At 40.1% G+C, this 20,048-nt stretch overlaps 1 protein-coding gene across 2 annotated transcripts in view; it reads left to right on the forward strand.

The window, feature by feature from the left end:
• Nucleotides 1-263: 263 nt before the first annotated feature.
• SLC16A10 (solute carrier family 16 member 10) overlaps nucleotides 264-20,048 on the forward strand; it is a 78,032-nt gene continuing 58,247 nt past the window's right edge. The window contains exons 1-2 of one of the 2 annotated variants that reach the window (XM_075145676.1): nucleotides 3,920-4,111; nucleotides 4,648-4,706. In XM_075145676.1, the coding sequence (XP_075001777.1) occupies nucleotides 4,674-4,706 (33 nt within the window). In that variant the 5' untranslated portion in view covers nucleotides 3,920-4,111; nucleotides 4,648-4,673. Of the gene's footprint in view, nucleotides 1,050-3,919; nucleotides 4,112-4,647; nucleotides 4,707-20,048 lie in introns of those variants that run through there. The other variant, XM_075145675.1, reaches the window with a different exon arrangement.

Below are 20,048 nucleotides of genomic sequence, written 5' to 3' on the forward strand. Positions count from 1 at the left end.
GGGAGCGGGGCCAGGGGCTTGTTTACTCCTCTCCCCGCCCAGGCTGGCGAGGGCAGCGTGCGGTACCTGTGTGTGGAGACTTGAGGCGCTCGCCTCCCGCCCAGCGCGAGCGGCGGCCGTTAACTGTTGACTTCCAGCCTCGCGCCCCTCCGCCCCCCGCCGCTTCCCCTCCCCGAGAGGCGGCGGCGGCGAGGGGCCGCGGCACGAGCGCTTATCGCCGCCGCTGACACGCCACGGCCCCGCCCCACCCCCTCCGCTGAAGCGGCAGAGAGGAGGGCGGGGGGGGGGGAGGGAGAGGAGTGTGGCTTCACCTCCCTTCCCTCGCCCCCCCCCCGCCTCCCTGCCCGCAGCCAATCGGCGCGGAGGAAAGCCCTCGTGCCGCTGACGCCCCCACGGGAGCCCCCCTTTTAAAATAAAGCGGCGGCAGCGGGTCACCCCTCGGCGCGCGGCGCGGCGGGTAGAGTGTGTGGGGCGGACGGGCGCGAGCGGCGGGGCGGCCTCGCTCGCGCGCACACGGACAGGCAGGCAGAGCGTCGCAGGATGCCCGCAGCTCCCGCGGCGAGGGGCTGAGGCGGGCGGGGGCCGAGGGGTCGCGAGGAGGAGGAGGAGAAGAAGGAAGGAAGGCGGGAGCGGCGCGCAGGGAGGGTCTGGTGCCCGCTCCGCCGCGCGGCTGAGGATGGCGCCGGTGAGCGAGCAGCTGGCCCCGCAGGGCGCAGGGGACCCCCCCGCCGCCGCCGCCCCCCTGCCCGGCCCGCCGGCGGTGGCGGTGGTGCAGCCGCGGCGGGAGAACGGCGGGGAGTGGTGCCCCGGGAGCGGCAGCCCGGCCGCGCCGAGCGATGAGAGAGGGGCCCAGCCCCGGGCGGCGACGGAGGCCCCCGGGAGCGCGGCGCCTGAGCCCCCCGAGGGCGGCTGGGGCTGGGTGGTGATGCTGGCCGCCATGTGGTGCAACGGCGCCGTCTTCGGCATCCAGAACTCGTGCGGGGTCCTCTTCGTATCCATGCTCCAGCTCTTCGGCGGCGGCGAGGACAAGCAGCTGGCATTCAAAACAGGTGAGGGGCGGCGAGCGGCCAGGGAAGGGGTCGAGGTGGCTTCCAGCCCTTTCCGCCTCGGGCCTTCCCCGCCCCCAGCCCGGGCGGAGAAGGTGCTGCGGCCGGTAGCTCTCGCTGCCAGCGGTGCAGCCGCTCCGGCTGTCAGTGTCCGTGCGCCGCAGGGCTGTCAGGGCCGGCCTGCGGCGTGGCCGGAGGGCGGCTGCGGCCTGTCCCGCCTCCCTGTCCGCAGGCAGCGAGACCCCTCGGGGCGGGCGGGACGGCCGGGCCGGAGCCTGCCCCGCCGCAAGCACGTGGGGCTGGGCTGAGGGACTCGGAAATACTCGTTTCATCGAGGCGAGGAGAAACCCCCCTCGCCTCCCTGCGAGGGTTTGCGCTCACAGCCGTGCCCCAGAGGCAGGGCTTGGGGCAGAAAGCTCCTGGGACGTCGGGGGAGAAGCTGCAGGGAGAGAAGCAGGTGTACTCTGGCTCCTTCCACAGCAGCGTTTTTAGGTACCTGTCATCGTGCATTATGGGAAAAACACATACTCTTGGTCCCAGAAAGTTTTATTCCCCTGCCCTCCTTAGCCTAATGATTAGTCTAAATGATTAATTAACAGTGGGCTATAGTGGGACTTAAAATATGTCAAGAATGGGCTTAACAGTTGCCAAGACCAGCATTTCGATGTGCAGGTTTACTGCTGTAACCAATATTGCAAAACTCACCAGTAAAGTTAATGATGTTTACTAAACTTTAAAGCCGTAACAGTACTATCACAATCAAATCTCCACTCTGCTATTACTGATCTAAATCATTCCAGACACATAAGTATCAATTAATTCAAAGGTGAGCATATATTCTGTTTTATTTTATGTAAGTTCTCTTGAAACATGTCTTGTGCTTTGACTTTGTAAGCTGAGGAAATGCAGTTTTTGGCTCTCGCAATAATAACGAATTAATAATTATAATAATTTATTATAGTAAGTAATAATAAAGTTGGCTTATTTAAAAGGTAGCTTACATATTAAAATATTAAAATGAAATTTAAAACCCCCAAAATTTTATGGTTTTGTTCCTTACTAAAAAAAGGTGTTCCAGCTACATAGCCCTGGGACATAGAGGGCCCCTACATAGAGGGGCTTCTAGGAAACTTTCTCATTACAGAGTGGTGTTACAGACCTTTAAAAGGGTTTTGAAATTTATGTCTTCCTTAATATCGGAGTAAGTGGGCCTAAAGGTGAGATGTAGGAGGAGACAAAGAAGCTAATTTTCCTCCCCTGACTTAATAGCAATATTTTTGTCTGAAGTAGAAAACCAGGGCAGGTGTTTAGACTGAAATAAGGAAGCTGGAAAGCTGTGGTGGTGCATTAAGTGATGTGCTCTCCAGTGTTTGAACTGTTTGTGGTGATGTACAAGGTGTATTGCTCGGTGTTGTTGAGCTGGAAAGATGGGAAGCTATGTATGTCTACACATCAGGTGTGGTAGTGCCTGCTTCACAGAAGGGAAATGCATATCCAGAACTAGGTGCCGAGGCTCCTTAGCCTGTACAGAAGAATGAGGTTGTTCAGGGGAGGTGCTGTGAATATTTGCATACTGACCTGGGAGCCACTGGCCAGTCAGAAGCAGAAGCACATGGGTGGTTGACACTCTCTCTGTTCATGGTACAGAGGTGTAATTGCTTTTCCTCAGGATCCGGTTCTCTAGTAATGATCTCTCAAAATAGTCTTCCTGTACTTAAAAAAAAAAAATCGACTTTTAGGTAGTAGTGCAGTAGTCAAAATAATCAACAAGAGGAGGATTTAAATTATTATCTCTTACCTTCCAGAAGAGAAATTGCACCACTGGTGTTTAAGTGAGGTGAGACTGCGGGTGTGCTCCACCCATGTTTTTGAAAATTTGCCCAACTGCAGAAAAGAGTGGGGAAAAAACCAGAACCTGGCTTTAGAGCCTAGTTGTTTTGCATCCTGCTTAGAACAGCAGGAAGAGGTCTGAGTCCTGGATGCAGCCGGCACCTCCTGCATCACTTTTTCTTTTTTATTTTATTAAAAAAAAAAAAAAAGAAGCTACAGCTGCGTTTTGTTTTGCTCTGTCAGATGTGCTCTTGTTTGGGTAATGCAGAAGACACTCATTTTGCTTTTTTAAATCCAAATGGGTTTAAGTTGGGGGAAATAGCATGAGATAGCTGCCTTGACTAGATGACTTGTGTGCATGTGAAGGAGGAGGACTGCAATACAAAAGTGTCTCCTAAAATTGCAGAACAGCAGATAAAAAGGTGTCCTTCCTTTTAATACCTGAAAGTACCCTAATGAGTTTGGGCACCATAAGGGCTAAGCAGCGGCTGTCAAACAGGACTTTTTGTTCCTTAATGTTCCTCATTGCCTAGAAACTGTTTGTCTGCTATTTTTTTACCTTGTTGAAGATAGGACCAAGAGTGAACTGAACTAAAATTGTGATACAATATTTAGCTTGCCATAAAGCGGTGCTATGATCAGAGATGGCAAATTGCACTTAGTGTAGCTCTTATGGAACACTGATGGATTAGCTGGCATGCTGTAGAAAGAAAAAGAATGACTAATGGGATAAAGTCAGTATGATTTTGGTGTTAGAAAATCACAGCCTGATCATTCCCATGGTATTGATTATAATACTTAATTTAGTTAGTCTTTTGTGTTCAGACTGATTGCAACTCAAAACTGGCAGTGGAAACTGAGTTTGAGTCAGGTTTGATGAATTTGAAAATGGGGATTTGTAATGAAAGTTTTCTTGTTGTGTGGTTTTGCTTTGGAATACAAAGTTTAATATTCTAATTCTTCTGAAAAAAGATATTTCTTTTAAAATCTGAAATACTGATTTTTGAGAGGCATGAATATTCCAGATAATCTCTCCTGGGACCCCAGGTGTCTGTGGAATCTTGCAGTTGATCGGGAGTACCACGGAATTCAACTTTTTTCACTACAAGATTACTTGGCTGTTGCCAGAAGCATATGTGTTGCCAGAGGTTTTTGTGTGCCTCCTCTTTTGGGACCAGCCAGTAGTTGTCTCTTGCCTGGTGTTTTCCTCAAAAAGAAGAATTAAGTGGACTATAGTATGTGCTATTTTTGTTCTCTCTTAATAACATTTTGTAATCTCTTAATAATGAATGCCTATCTCTATATAAGGCAAAATGAGAGGGAATTAAGTAATCATAGTATGTGCTATTTTTGTTATTTTAGTAGATGGATGGATATTTATCAGTATGAAAGGCAAAATGGGAGGAGGCAGATGGGAGGAGGATGCAGTCAAGAAGTGACTCTGCTTTGCAGATAAGGAGTGGAAGGAACCAAAAGTACAGGCAAGGCAACGAGGCTGTCTCCCGAATGCAGCATCAGCACTGGTTAAATAAGACAAATAACTGTAATTAACATTGTTGCAGGATTAAGGAGTGTTAATGGAAAAACTTGTGCTGTGGGTTATAGAGGGTTCACAAATTTCTTTAAGGGGCATCTAATTATAATTAATTTTTTTAATGAAAAATTTTGAACATAACTAGTATACAATATTTTGGTATTCATATTAGTAAAAAGCTTGTTTCTTTGCTTATGTAGTGCACTATATAAGCATTTCCATTGTTTCCTTGTGCAGCCAGTTTTTTGTTCAAAAGCTAATTGATGCACAACTACAGAAGAGGAAAAGCCCCCAACGTAAGTATACAACTTCTAGAAAGATGTGCCTGAAGTCTCAGGAAACTACTCCGTTCATTGTTTATAGTTCATTGTGTTTGAGGAACAAGTTGGGTGGAAAAACACAATGGCAATGAAATACAGGAGGCTCTTAGTCCTTGGAAATAGGGCAGACCTAGCAGGCCTCTAGCGTTCGAATGCAATTGTAGCCTGATCGTCCCTGAAGGGGAAGGATTGGGCCCTGGGGCCAGGACAGGTTCTGGCAGGAAGAGCAGCACTTGGTTCCTCTCCCTCTTGGCACTGGCACAGAGGGACGTGGAGCACTGAGCCAGCCCCCGTGTTACCTTGGTTAGAGATCTGGCATGTGAGCCCCATCTAGTCCTGTGTTGTGCTCTCTTGATAGATGTCTGTACTATATAGGTTTTTGTGTGTGTATGTACACATACCTGTTTTCAAAAGGCAAATAAATACTAAGATACTAGTGGCAACAGAGAAAAATACTGGGTTTTATTAAAAAAAGGTAGATAAAAATACTAGTTCTACTAGTTTACTCCTCTTTCTATGATTTACAATGTTGGTTCTATAATGCCACTGGGTTACTCTCTGAATGTTTGTTCATCTTCGCTTGTACAAATAGCGCTGCACAGTGAGTATATACTGTTATTACTGTTCTGCATCCTCATGTTTGTTTTGTGTTAGTGAGTGTTATTAGAAGACAGTGCATCAGCTGGCCTGAACTGGTTATCCATGTGCTTTTATGTATCTACCTTGGTTTGACTTTGTAAGGTGCAGCCTTTGGTGATGTATCTGGATATCAGAATGATTGGTAGTTCCTTGAGCTGGCTTAACACCATCAGCCCCATTGGGACTCTTGAAGCTGGATTGCTGTGGGTCTGATAGGGCAGGGAGGAGAATTCTGCCTTTGCTGTCGTATCCAGGCCATATCTCAGATACTGTGAAAATTATGTTGGATGAATACAGAGATCTACAAGTGTTGAGATCAAGTGAACCGCTACCATATATGGTAACTTAATTTTGAGCAGGGCTGGATTTTTAATTTAACAGGACAGTTTGAAGTTGAGAAGTTTCTTTTACTCTTTCCTTGAATCTTTTGCTATCTTCCTGAGCTTTGCTTCAGACATAAAAACACCATCAGCAGTTCTGTTGTCATTCAAGACCTTGTTCTGTAACTGTCCTTCAGAACCACACTTTCATCTCTAATTCTATGGCATGTAGTTTCCAGTAAATTGGGAAGCTTGGCAAGCTGGAACTATGTCACATCGCTTATGAGAGAGCAGTTGACTTATTTTTCTCTCTTTTTAAGAAGAAATAAATAAAATTTGGAACATAGAAGTTATCACAGCACATAATTTGTATGAGGTACAAGAAAGCACACTACTATGTAACAGTTTGGTCAATAAGGATTACATTGCAATGGAGGATGTAGTTCCACAAAAACTTGGACCAGTGAATATTGGTGCTGCTGTAGTCTGTCTTCTTTCCCATGTTTGTGTGGCCATTGAAACCAGTGCAGGGAGCCAGCAAAGGGAGCAGATTGGCTGAAAACTAACCTGATGTAAAAGTAACGATTCATTTCATTCAGATGCAGTCATATTTTTGTATTCTTTTGACCTGGCTTTGTGATTATAAATATGTATGTAAATGAAGACTCTGGAGTAGTTGAAATTATGACTGGGTCAAACTGGAAAGTTGAAGGTAGTTTCTTTAGTATGCTGTCTCTCTTTAGGACAGAATAGTTAATACTACTACTACTGTTTATGCATACACACATGCACATATATCTTTATGCCTCCAGCTCTGGAGCATTTCTCTTGTACTCTTGATAACTAGTTTGCAGACTGATTAGCCTTGTGCCTGCTAGTTAGGTTGTCTTTTTGTGTTTTTCTTCTTGTTGGAATTCACATTGGTTAGATCTCTTCCTGTTCCAACTGCAGATTTAACTTGCAACAAGTTGCTTAATTAGGGAGAATAATCTTCCTAATGTGTCTGAAAGCTAGTTACCAGTTTATTTTCGTGGGCTTCTTTAGAGGCAGTACTTTTAATTTCATAGGGATGAAACATCCCTATAAAATTCTAAAATGGCTATTGCCACCACTCTCTGTTAAATGCATGTGCCTCAAGTTATGAGCTTTTGTGTGCTGTCTTTCAGGCAAAACTTTATTCTCTAAAATCTGCTTCAATGAAACGCACCTAAATACTAAGTTTTTATTGTACTTTATTCATGAGGTGAAAAGTTGGATGAAAGCAAATGCTATTGAATGGCCTGCAGAGTAATTTGCTGTTTGTGTAACCTTATCAGTAAAGATGAAGTTCTTTTAAAGCTATTACATTGTTACAACACTAAAAAGCTAAATGTAGTTAGTGCCTGCCTGTAGCTTTGCTAGTCTAGGTACATGCATCAAAGTAATGAAAGAGTTCTTAAAAATGACGTTAAAATAATTTAAAACTTCTTGAAAAAATTAAGTGAAAGTGTTCAAATGAAACTTTATTTTTGGCTTATTTTTTATTCATAAAAGAAATGCCTTGTTTGATGGTTCTTAAGGTAGCGTTAAAACTGACTGTTTTCCAGTCTCATCCTTAAATGGCAATTTCTAAAGGGTGTATGTAAAGTCTTTTTATTGAGTGCTCTCATTCCTAATCCAAGTAAGCAGCAGTATCATGTGGTTAGACTGTCTGCTGATGGATGAAGACTCAAACTTGGTTTGATTTCCAAATAGCAGAAGAAACTTTTTTTTTGTCCTTCATTCCGAAGGTACTTTATCTATATGGCTTGCTGGTCTGTCATCTGCCATTTCACTTTCAGACAAAGCGGCTTGGGACTGGTGTGTGTGTATATATATATTTTCATGTGTGTCTCCTTATGTCTTTTCCTTGGATAAATCTTTCAAATCTTGTTCCATGTGGAACATTTTTCATACTCTCAAGTTAATGTTTTTTCTTTGTCGTCGTCTCTGATGCTTCTATAACCTTCTGTATTATGGAGAAAAAAGTTACTTCTGTGTCATATTCCAAATGAGGCTCTGCTGTTTTGTGGCATGACATGATGTACTATGATGACATTGTCCTATCTAGTTTGCATTATTTACATAACCTAATGTTTTTCTTGCTGCTTTTTATTAACCTGCATTCAGTGGAGTTTAGTTGACTTTGAAGTTTTCCAGTGTGCATTGCTCCTTACTCTTCAACTCTGTTTTGTTTCATTGGTCCCTGTAGTCTGTTCAGTGTCGTCTTATTCATCCATTTTGACTACCATTCTTTGAGGTTCCTGAAATCCCTTCCTGATTTTTGAGTTAGTCTAAATAACTGCTGTTTAAAGAGGAAGTTAGCAAAATGTATATATTTATTAATAGACCCTCTTATACTTAGCAAGAGGTACCAGTGCTTAGTGCTGTTTGCCTATCCATAAAGATGATTTCATCTTAACTTAGTCTGCTTTGCCTTCAGACACTTTAAGTTTCCTGATAATATTCTGTCTCTTTTCTCATGATTTGATTTCTTTAGCCTCTGTGTTGTTAAAGAACAACTTGAAGTTTAAATGTCCTTTTATTTAGTTACTAGTTTTGCATGAAGAAATGTAGTGGACTGTTCTCAAACTGTTATAGCATAATTTGTCTATTTACTCTTTTAGCCAATTTGAGTTAATTCAGTAATTACAGATAATAACAAAATAGTTAACGTTGTAGCCTCTCTGCTTGGAGCAACATGTACTAAAGCAGGCTGCTGAGGACCTCGCCCAGTTGTGTTTTGACCATCTCTAAAAAGGTGGAGACTCCACAGCCTCTGTGGGTGACCTGCTCCAGTGTTCAACCACCCTCACAGTAAAAAAGATCTTTCTTGCATTTAAATGGAATTTCCTGTATTTCAATTTGTGCCCATTGCCTCATGTTCTTTCACTGAATACCACTGAGAAGAGTTTGGCTCAGTGTTTTTTTACTTCCTCTCCTCAGGTATTTATTCACACTTATAAGATTCCCCCCTGAGCCTTTTGTTCTTGAGCCTAACTGACCCCACCTCTCTGTCTCTCATCGTGTGTCAGATGCTCCAATTCCTTGATTGTCTTTGCAGCCCTTTACTGGATTCACAGTAATAAGCAGACTACCTGCTTCTCCTTCAGCACAGTTGAGGGTTCAGACTATTGAAGCTTCAAGGTCTCCGAGAAGATAGTCAATCTCTTTCTTGTCATCTCCCATGCTGTGCGGTGTGCTGACCACCTCCCACATTTCCTTCACATACTCCACCAGCACACACCTCCTGCAGACAAGTAATCTGGCTCCTGCTGCCTCAGTGGGGGGACCCAGACTTTGCTCAGATGCAGCCTGCCTCAGGAGCACGGTCTGGGTTGGCACCTATGGTGTGACTGGGACGGTTGCTCCACTGGTTGCTGGGGACTGTGCCCTGTGGCATCACCATTGCTGAGCAAGTGTTTGCTGTTCTGAGAAGAGCTGCTGGTCCTCTTTGGAATGCCCTGCTGTTGGCTAACTGCTGTGCAAACCGCTGTGTCTGGCTGCCTTGGCTGTGCTCTAGGCCAGCCTCTTTCATAATGTGAGGGTTCAACAATCATATGAAATTCAGTATTTAATGTTTTCTAAATTTTATATAGATATTATTTACTATTTGAAGAGCCACATGCAGATAATCTTAACTGAGGAACTGAGTGGCAGTTCAGGTTTAGTTGTAGAATTGTTATATTCCTGGAAACTATCCTAATCTGTATTTCAAGTCCTCATTTCTAGATTTATGGATTAGTTTATTAATACTTATAAAACATTTGGGAATTGGTATAAGTATTTGATCAGTCACATGAAAGCATCTTTAGTTTACTAAATGGTAAGAAAATTTTGTAATTGAAACTCTTGATATTTCCTAGCCTTTTACTTTTTAAAAAAATGTGTGTTAAAAAACCCACTTCAATTTAGTTTTCAGAAATACCTATATAAATCTTAGTCTGGATTTTTAAGACAATTTTTTCCAAATCTTTATGTAATGTAATATCATCATAGCAAAGAGAAGGGTTTGTTGGTCTAAATTATGAATAAAAACTTTTAATAGAATCCTACACCTCAAAGATCATGCTTTGAAATGAGAGGAATATTCATAAAATTCTACCTTACATTGCTGTATGTTGCTAAGGAAAATTCTAAGGATTTTCAATAAACATTGATCTATAATGCTTAGCAAGTAATTGCCCAATTTGAAATTGCTTCTGCTCTGTGAACTACAAGGAAGGAGTTGTACTGATTACTTATATCCAAGCTCATGTAGCGTTGGTAATATAACTGCTTTATTTTAGAATACCCATTGTGGCAGAAGGAGTAATATAGGTTCTTTCATATGTTTTCCACAAATTTTTTAATCTTCTGTTTTGTGAACACACACAGTTAATGCAGCCTTAGTCTACTGCAGTTTAACCTTCAGCAAATATGTACAGAAAGGATAATTCTATGAGAAAACATTCCCTTGTGATCTTACGTTATCTGTTTTACTTCCAGAAATCTAATTTAGTACAATAATAGCAGCTCTGTTTTATATCCTGCCGTTAATTTTCATGGGAACTGGGTAGGAATGACTTGTTCTAATGGCTAAGTTAGAGTAGCAGCCCTTTAGCAAGGATGGGACCAATTTAAAAATCATCAGTGTTAGTTCCCACACACAGGAAGGGATTACTGGGATGTTGAGCCCAGCCTCTTGCTGTTATCAGCAGCACGTCTATAATCCCATGGAACATGGTCTCCCTTAAGTGGTGGGGTTGTATTTGGACTGCAAGTTGTAAAGCAACTATCTTGTTGCCTTTTTGCTGTAATAAACAGAAGTAGTGAATTCTTTGGCTATCTATCTTCTGCAGTGTGCTTTGTTCAGTAGAGCTGTGCTTTATGGATATATTCAAAGTACCTCAGAATAGTTTTTTCTTTTACATTTTTCAAGAGCATATATATATATGAGGAATAATAAATAATTTAAAGCATGATAGCTATTAATTTAATTCCCTTAATCTCTAACTATTGTCCTCTTGTAAATGACTTGTCAAATGGGCAGTAAGGATTGTCTTCTGGCTCATGGTCTAGGTTTTAGCCATTTTTTCAAGATGCTTCAATAATGAGGTTCCAAACAGAAAATGCATTGGATAAGTACACAGAACCTTTCTAGTTCATTGTAAAGTATGTTCATACCACAGTTGACAGATTTTTAAAATATTTAATAATTTTAAATCAATGCTGTAACTCTGAGCAAGTATAAAACACTATGGTAGAATGTTCTAAATAAACTATGATCTTTAAGCTTTCTGCTTCTGCAGTCTGGAAGGAATGAACAGTCCTTTCTTTTGGAACAAAACACAGCTTTGGTAATTGCAAGTTCATTATATGATGACCAGGAACAGTGTTCTTGTGTACAAGGTAAGAAAGCTGCTCTTTTGCAAAAAAAAAAGTCTTAACTACAACATCAAAAAGGGATTCTTCTAATTAGAGAAGTCCTAGTTTGGGCTCTTACTGTATTGCATTGAATGCTTAAGAGCCAAAGAATTCAAGAAGAAAAGAAGAGAATGTTAATATACATTAAAAAGTAATCCTTAGTGAATGCTGAGATGGGCCTAATCTTTGGAGGCTTTTGTCTGTGCTGTCTCTGGTATTGGCACTCCAGAACCCCCTGTTGTCCTTGGACTGACTATTGTGACTCTGTCCTGTTTACCTTCTATATCCAGGCATGTACTATCTGCATGTCTCTTGAGGAGCTGCTTAGTTTGCTCTAGACTAGAGTCTGGATGGCAGCTAAGCAGTATACAGAACGAACAGGTATACAGAATGAACAGCTTAAGAACAAGGACACTGGTGTAAAACAGAAACCAATTTGGTTTGCCCAAGGAGGCCTGTATCTCCTATCAAAAGAATCAGAAGTACTGAGTGTTCTTGGGCCACACAGCCAGGACTTACTTGGACAGTAACCTGATCCTGTGTTATAATTAAACATGCTGTAGAACATGCTGGGATTGGAATAATCTCAATGGGTTACATAGGTGAGACTGAAAGCCTATTTATTGTCAGTTTGCTCCATGTTTAGCGCGTACTATAGTAGTTTCAGAGTGGTTTGAACTGGTTGATGACATCAGCTGCTATATAATGCTGCTTATTTTTTTGAGAGGAAAGAAGGTGTGATAATAGTGCTTTACTTAAAGATGCTATTAACCTCAAAGCAAGTGAGACTGAAATCAAGAACCTGAACTATGGTGCATATTTTGGATATGTGTCAGTGGTATATGTCATGGTTCAGAGTAATAACCTTCTCAGAAAGTTGGTGTAGTGTTGCTAGATAACATTTTTTTTAAATCTTGAGTGTATAATTTATATGATGACTTTTGGGTTCTCCTTCAATTAATTTGTAAAAATGCTGCCTGTGGCCCCTTGAGTTCATTGGTTTAAGTTGTCATGTGTGTGACAAAACCAAAGGTATGTACTTTAAAGAAAGCCTTTATGGTTTTGGCACATAAAAGCAAATTTGAAATTGCCCTTTGTTCTTTATATCTTCAAGTCGTTTCTTACCTTTGAAATATTTATGTAGCTTAGGCTCTTCAAAACCCAACATTGCATTCCAAACTTGAAAGAAATTAGAACTCTCAACTTATAATTTCTGACACTGCTGGGTGCAGGCAGTGATCTAGAAAATTAAATCAACACTAGGAAGTTTTCTGGAAGCTTAAATAAAATGTGCAAGCTTGATGTATTTTCTAATCCTATCAGAGTAACCCCATTTTTTACAAATTGAAGCACGGAGCATTAACAGCTTTTTACACCTCTGTACATATTGAAGTCTTTTGTTCATAGTGCAGCAGTTTAACGAACATTTAGTTTCATGCAGTGAAATCACTGACCCTTGAAGGTGTGTGTGGGGCGACAGGGACAGAACTGGGTAGCTTAGTGGGAAGGCTGAGTAGAACTGTCCATACCACAAAATCGGTATGGACAACGTTAGCTGTTGTATGCACAGTCAGAAGTTTAGTCAGCATGACCCAACTCTGGTGTTCTGGATTTTTATTGCTTTTTCTAATATTAGGCAAAGAAAATAGTATGTTGCGTGTAATTCATGCTACCTCAGAGTTGTAAAACTGATTTGCTTATGTAAATATTTTCAAGGAATGTGACAAAATGCTTTTGTAAGCTTCCAATTTCAAATAGTGTTAATCCTGAAATTAACACTGTTCAGTGCATTTGTTTTTCAGACAGTATTAATCTTTTGTACATGAGGTGTAATAAATTTAATTTACTATTAATGTATATTATATGATACAAGTTCAGCCTCTATATCAAGGTCTGTGACAAAACAACTGTATACTGTATTAACAAATTTTTTTAGCTGAAAATGTCTTATTTCAGCAATTGGTCAAAATATTTTTAAATATTTTGTAAATAATCTAACTGTATTTATTAAGTATAATTGTATTGGGAAAATACAGGTAGGGACAGGCACATACCCTACAAACTACTCTGCTGCTTGTTCTTTGGGATATGGTCATGGCTGCCTCTGAGCAACTGAGATTTCTTTCCTGTTTTATGAGGTATCCCACCTACCAGTCTTCTAGGTGCATATTTTCCTGATCAGCGTAGGTAAGTGTGGTCCTATAAACAGTAACTATAAAAGCCAGGTGAAAAATTGTATCACGTCTTTAAAGCTGCCTACAACTGGACTTATGTGGTTGTTCTGGAGTTTCAAACGAAAAGGATGTAGATTCTGAATGTGAGAGTATTCCTGTAGGTTTCAAATTAAGGATCAGAATGAAAAGGATACAAACTTAATTTCAAGATGAAAATTTGCTGCAAGTTTTACATTGCCTTCTGAAGGTGATAAATCTTAGCATTTTTCACTGCTTTTTGTTTATAAGCAGTGTGGATTTTGTGGAAACTTTGAGTGCTAGCTCTTTGGGTTAGGAACTCAGCCTGAGAGATTGCTGGTCAGTGTTTACTGTGCAGAAGATGTCGGTATTACAGACAGTATTCTTAGAATGGAAAGGCTTTCATTGTTTTTATCAAGACATGGCTTTAAAAACAAGGTTAGGCTCTGCTTTTCTTGAGCTTTTGCAGAGCTCTGTAGAGTGCTGCATGAACTGTTCTGTAATTCCTCTTCAACATACTTATTTCTGTTTTTTTCTGGAAGAGAACAATTTCTGTGACTGAAATACCACAGCTTGGGCATAATGGCATAAAACCTGGTCACTGATTTTCTTTTGTGTGTTAAACTGAAATCTGAAATAGAGGAGGCTCAATGGACTTTAACAGATAATTAAGAGTGGTCATATTTAGCCTTAGAAATGGTTAGTAACAGTAATGTGGACAAGGTGACTAGTTTGCGAATTTCTGGCTGGTGTGATTGTAGCTGATTAGTAGATTTATTTAATCTTCTCAGAAATTAAGTAAATCATGCCTTTTTTTCTTTTAAGACATTAAATGCTAGATTTTGTCCACACAGTTTTTAGCACTGCTTTCTGTGTTATAAACCAGTGATGATTCTGATCAAATACATAATAATTTACTGAAGAATCAATCCTGATAATATTTCTTGTTCTGGAGCTTAAGATACATCTTTGACTTTTGCTCTGCATCCTGCTTAATAGATATGTATAAAATTAACATGTTACTTATATGACCTATTTGACATAAAAGCCCATAAACCCTTCAGCTAGAGGAGAGGGAGAGGTTGCCCTCTAACAATCACTGAATCTTGTATAAACCTTAGCTGTTTCCTAACAAGCTGTAGCTCCTTCACTGCCTAATCTTTATTTTTAGCAAAGGCAGTGTGTCTCCTCTGTAATGCAGGGCCCTCCATCAGTTTGCAAGCTCTACCTTTTCTTAACTTTAAATTTCCTGATAGAAGAATCATAAGTGCCATAAACTAACTGTTTTTTCTCTCAGGCTTCACATGCCATTAACCCCCGTCTTTGTGCACAGCTTGGAGCTTGGGAGTGTGATCAATTAATTTCAAGGTAATCTTGCCACTAAATGTGAAACTGCATAATTAATAAAATCTTTCATTTTCTTGAATAAGTGCCTGTAGTGACCAACCTTTTAGTGAAGTGTTGTGTAGCTTTGTACAACACAGACATTGACTGAGGAATGGGGTTAAGGGTTTGTGATTGGGGCAATGCATGGATGTTTAGTAGGAATCTAAGAGGTGGTTAGAGAATGGCTTAGCAGTGTTTATACAAAGATAGTCGAAATGAAGGGAGTTTGGGACTAGTGTAAATGCAGAGGAAGGAAGAAGGAGCCTCCACCAGTTGTTAGGGCTGGTGAAAAAGACATCAAAGGTAAAATCAATCTGCTTATTTTAAAAGTAGGACATGTCTTGTTAAGCCACCTGTAGTGAGAATCCTGCATCCACACAGATTTATTTACTTGATTATATAAGCTCCAGTCTTCCCAATTGACTTGTGCTGTTTCCGATTACAGCTATGCATTGCTGTTGGCATTGTCATTTGTTTTAGCAGTTACTTTTTGTCTTTAGTTACTCTCTCCATTTTTTGTGAAGTAATTTCATAATTGTAAAGCCTTTTTCTACATGCAATTGGTTTAGCTTAGACAGGCACAGGTCCTTTGAAATCCTGTAAGTAATGAATTTCAGTTTAGTAAGACAAGGATAGTAAGTTTAGTAAGACAGTTTAGTAAGACAGTTTAGTAAGACAGTTTAGTAAGACAGTTTAGTAAGACAGTTTAGTAAGACAGTTTAGTAAGACAGTTTAGTAAGACAGTTTAGTAAGACAGTTTAGTAAGACAGTTCAGTTTAGTAAGACAAGGATATCACAAATGTTTTGTAATAGAAAACAGTACCATAGGATTTTAGAGCTAGTCTGTTCACATGCTTGTCTCCACTTTAAGGAGTATCAGTTTGGAAGTATTATAGTTGCATTTTTTCCCTCAGTAGTTATTTCTGGCATGTGCTAAAATCATAAATAGGTAAACTATATATAGTTGTTCCCTTCCTTGCCTTTCTTTTTCCTGTTTTTATCTGGGTCACTATGGGACTGTCGAAGCAAATGTGATGTTTGGAGGGTTTTATTGTGTTCTGAAAGGCATGATATGTACTGAGGTGCAATGCAGCCTTCCTAAATGGCACTGGTGCCAATCATTCGGTGATGCTTGGCATCACACTGGATCAGTAATGTGCATTTTGCTTTTATTGGCGTTTTTTCTTTTGCCTTGCTCTGCTTGTCTGTTTTGCTGTACTGGAATGTTGGGTGACACAGATGTCTTTAGAAAGTGATGCAAAATATGCAAGAGTGATGTTAACACCAGGAGAGAATTGGCAAGGTATGGGATTCAACTTGTAGATTATAGTAGATGGAGATCTGTCCATACATTCAGTGGAATCTGGAGAATTACTCAGCTGGGCAGATGCAGGCTTCAGCTTTAGGGTGGGCTGAAACTCTGCAGTTTACCTTAGCTGTGCTGACTAGATCTCCACTGACATTACACTTGGGTACTTTAACAAGGAAGTTGAATCCAATTCCAGGTGTCCTGTATTGACCCTGAGTGTTTCATTTTTGTTGGTGGGCACAACAAAAAATACTGTCATATGCTTGTGAATACATGCTACATCTGTACTGTCTTTGCTCTGACTAACAGTATTCACACTCCGACATGCACACCAGTGCCTGCTAGTTAGAGATCACATTTACAAACCCAGTTAGTTGGATCTTTAGGGGTTTTATTGTCAAAGTTATCTTCCCTTTTGAAGGTTTATCAGAGCCTGATAAGATACAGATAAGTACAGAAAACAATGCCCCATTGAACTGTTTGATGCTCTGATGTTGTATATAGTTACTAATTTAGCTGTATTTGCTAATTGTGTTCGATGTGATGTTGTATGAGCTTCAGCCTCTGATTGCTCTAGAATTTAGTTCATGTGCATATGGAAAACAGGCTGATGCTGAATTTCTGTGGCCAACGCTTTTGTGTGATTCTGTTCCTCAGAAGTAAAGGTAAATTAATCTTGTAGTTGGAATGCTTAAATTTGTTTATATAGCTCCCAACAGACTATAATTGTAGGTGCTGCATTATTTTCAGCTGTTTCCAAATATGAGGCAGTTACAGGCAGCTTTTCCAGGCATTATTGTGGCCAGTGATTTGTTGGATGTGCAAGATTAAGCTACACACAAGAAAAATAATCAATGTGAATACATCAAGAAAGATATTGTTTACCAGCCAGCATTGGTAGACTTCTAAAGTGTGTTCTCAGAGGCAAGATATAGCTGCTCAGTGTGATTTTTTTTGCCTCTGTAACCTTTCTGTTCCCGGTTTTGATCTTGGCAGAATTACAGAGCCCCTGGCATACATAGAGGCCAGACAGTTAGTTATGTCCCGTCTCCAGGAGAGGGAATTCATGCAAAGCCCCACATTTGGTAGGAGCTGGAAACTGAAAATTGCTTCCTCTCTGAAGCACTGTGTTGCTCCTCTGAAAGGTGTCATGGCAGGGCATAATGCTTTGCTGAAGTATCTGGGAGATGCCAGTTGTACCTGTCAGTCAACTATTTTTTTAATTTTAAAGTGTTGCCTGGGCTAACATGCTATTTGAGACTTTTGGTCATGTGTTAATTATATCTCATGAAGATGACCAAATACTTAAATGAAGTTTGGAGTTTTCTTGGGAGGAAACTGTCTAATAACTAAATTAGCTGACTAGGATTTAGCTGGATATAAGCAAATACAAGTGGAAGCATTTTCTTATTCTAAGGAAAACACTTAAGAAAATATCGTAGCAAATATAATTTGAAAGTGTACAGTTATAACATAGAATTTGTGGATACTTTTGGGTTATGTTGGTATTAAAGTTAGATAGAACAACGGTTGAAAAACTGAATCTGAAAGCCTAGGCATTATGTATGCTGATCTCTTGATGTAAAAAATCCTGATTATGTTCACATTGATATTCACTTTTACATATGCTGAATATATATTATACATTAAAATGTTTCTATTTTTTTATCATTTATTTAACTTAACATTCTACTTTTTTTTTCTGTAATGCTTTCAGTTTCTCTGAAAATAGACCAGTTGCTGTGAAAATAGACTGTTGGAATAGCAGGCTGCCTGGTTTTGGCTTAAACAGGTGTAGGCAACCAGTGGCACTCCCAAGGTTCTGCATACAAATGAAGGGCCACTTCTTTCTTTTCTTGACATTTGTCTGTATATAGGCACCATATGGAAAGGTCACTGCTGCCCTATTAGAAAATGGCTTGAAGAGTATTTTAGGTTTTTTATTTCTGAAATTGTTCCCTCTTCCCCTTAAGAATGTTTTCTAGACAATTCGTCTCAAAATTTTGTTTTGTTGTTGTTGATCTTCAGCAGCAAAATGTAAGGTTTCTGACTGCCTATATGTATCAGGTCTCACTACTTTACTGATGCAAATTGCCACTATGAAGCACTGGTTTCTACAGTTTCTGTAGCTGAGTTGTTTGTATCCGTTTGCTTTTCCGAGCTCTAAAACCAGAGAAGAAATGCAGGAAAATGGAATTACTCTTCTGTTATTTTACTATTTTTACTATTATTCTTATTACATTTATTTTTACATTCCTCATATTAAATGAGGTAAAATGCTCTCCATTTTCAATTGGAAAGAGGGAAAGGTAAAAGTAACACTTAATCCAATTAATGTTTTTTCCTGCTCTGATTCATTGTGATGACTTAGCATCTGGTAGTAACTGAGCATGAGCTGCTTAAAGTCACAGAAACCCAATCCCCATTATTTCTGCTCATTGAAGAGAATAAATGAATTACCAGACACTAATCTTTGGATAATTGCTGGCTGAGCAGGAGATCTTAGCTCTTAAAGAAATTAGTTTTGTAAGTTTACAGATCTGTCAGAACTAGTGAACTATTTAAAAATGTTAACCATAAATGAACAGAAGCTGAGCTTTCAGTTTTTTATTCATAACTATTGCAGTTGAACCTTGCAGTATACATAGTATGCGGAGATAGATATCTTTCCCCTTACAAGTTTTAGTGTAACTTATCAACCGAAGTTTAATCTGAAGACTGAAATTTGTGTCAATGTTTCCAGCAGTACAGAGTTAGGATATATGTGGAATGAGATACAGTATGTATTGCTGTTTTGAATGACCAAACCATTTTGGGTTTCAAGTAACTCTTACTCATTTTGGGTTGGTCTTCTAATTCGGACATAGAGGAAGGCCTGTGCTTTTTAGCTTTAGACAGTCTACCCTGTGACATTACACCATGCATTTAATTTTCCTGATTCTCCTTTATTTGACATAACTTAGGCAGGTTAGCTTTCAAAATGCTTTTTGTTCTTGATAACTGGGTGGACTTGTGATTTATGTCTTTAGGGTATTGGTATTTGAAGGTCATGCTCCTTGTCGCTGGTGGTTATCACTCCCTTGCCTGTGGAGAGCAGCCTGAAAGAGGGTGTTAGGAGTCATTATTCATACCTCCTACTCAGTAGCCTTAGGCTACCCTTACTGCTTTGACCTCACTGGAGTCTTACTTTGTCTAGGAGCAGACTTCCTCCCCAACACATACATCTGGAAACTTTCAGGGCCCCAAAATAATTAGATAAGCAAGCCTCAAATCCACCTAAAAATTTACTCTATCAGAATACAATACCTGTTAACTTATTTTCAACATCTTGTATTTGAAGGATAACTAAGGAGTAATTTAAGTGGCTCCTGGATCTTTCTGACCTGATGGGTACTTTCTGTCTCTGTAGGTCATTGCCATGGGCAGTTTATGCATTTTTTTTGAAGCTGTAAAAATCTGGTTTTGCCTCTGTCAAATTCCTATTGTGCACCAGGTCTTTACAAATTTCAGGATATTTTCCTTCTGATTCTCTTACACTGTATATTACAATGTTTATTACATTACATCCTTGACCAAAATTCCACAGGGATTCTGGAAAAGGGATAACAATACCCTAGTTAACTCAGATTAAATACTCTGATTGGAAGTAATTGTTCCATGCAGTATGTTTCTGCCTGTCAATGAGAACTGGACTTCTTTCCTGTAGACAGTCTTTTCATTGTGGAATCTCTGCTTGAAACTTCCTCAATTTAAAGAAGTAGGCTTTATTTAATCTCCTTCCATTTATTTTAATTACTGTCAAAATATCAGGATATAGTAGACTTGCCGTATAAGTACACTATTATATATATTCTTTAAGGACAAAGTGATCTCGGTAAGTCATGCTTGACTTATGTTTAGAGTTGTCACAGAATTTCATGTTAATACTGCTTTAAATTTGTCTTCAGAGTGCCATTTTAAATAATAGGGAAAAACCATACTGAATCTTCAGATTTCATCTGGTTAAATTTGTTTGTGCATCAAGAAGTCAAATGCTTCTATACTCCTA

This window comes from Calonectris borealis, chromosome 3 (assembly GCF_964195595.1).
Source record: "Calonectris borealis chromosome 3, bCalBor7.hap1.2, whole genome shotgun sequence".
NCBI lineage: Eukaryota > Metazoa > Chordata > Aves > Procellariiformes > Procellariidae > Calonectris > Calonectris borealis.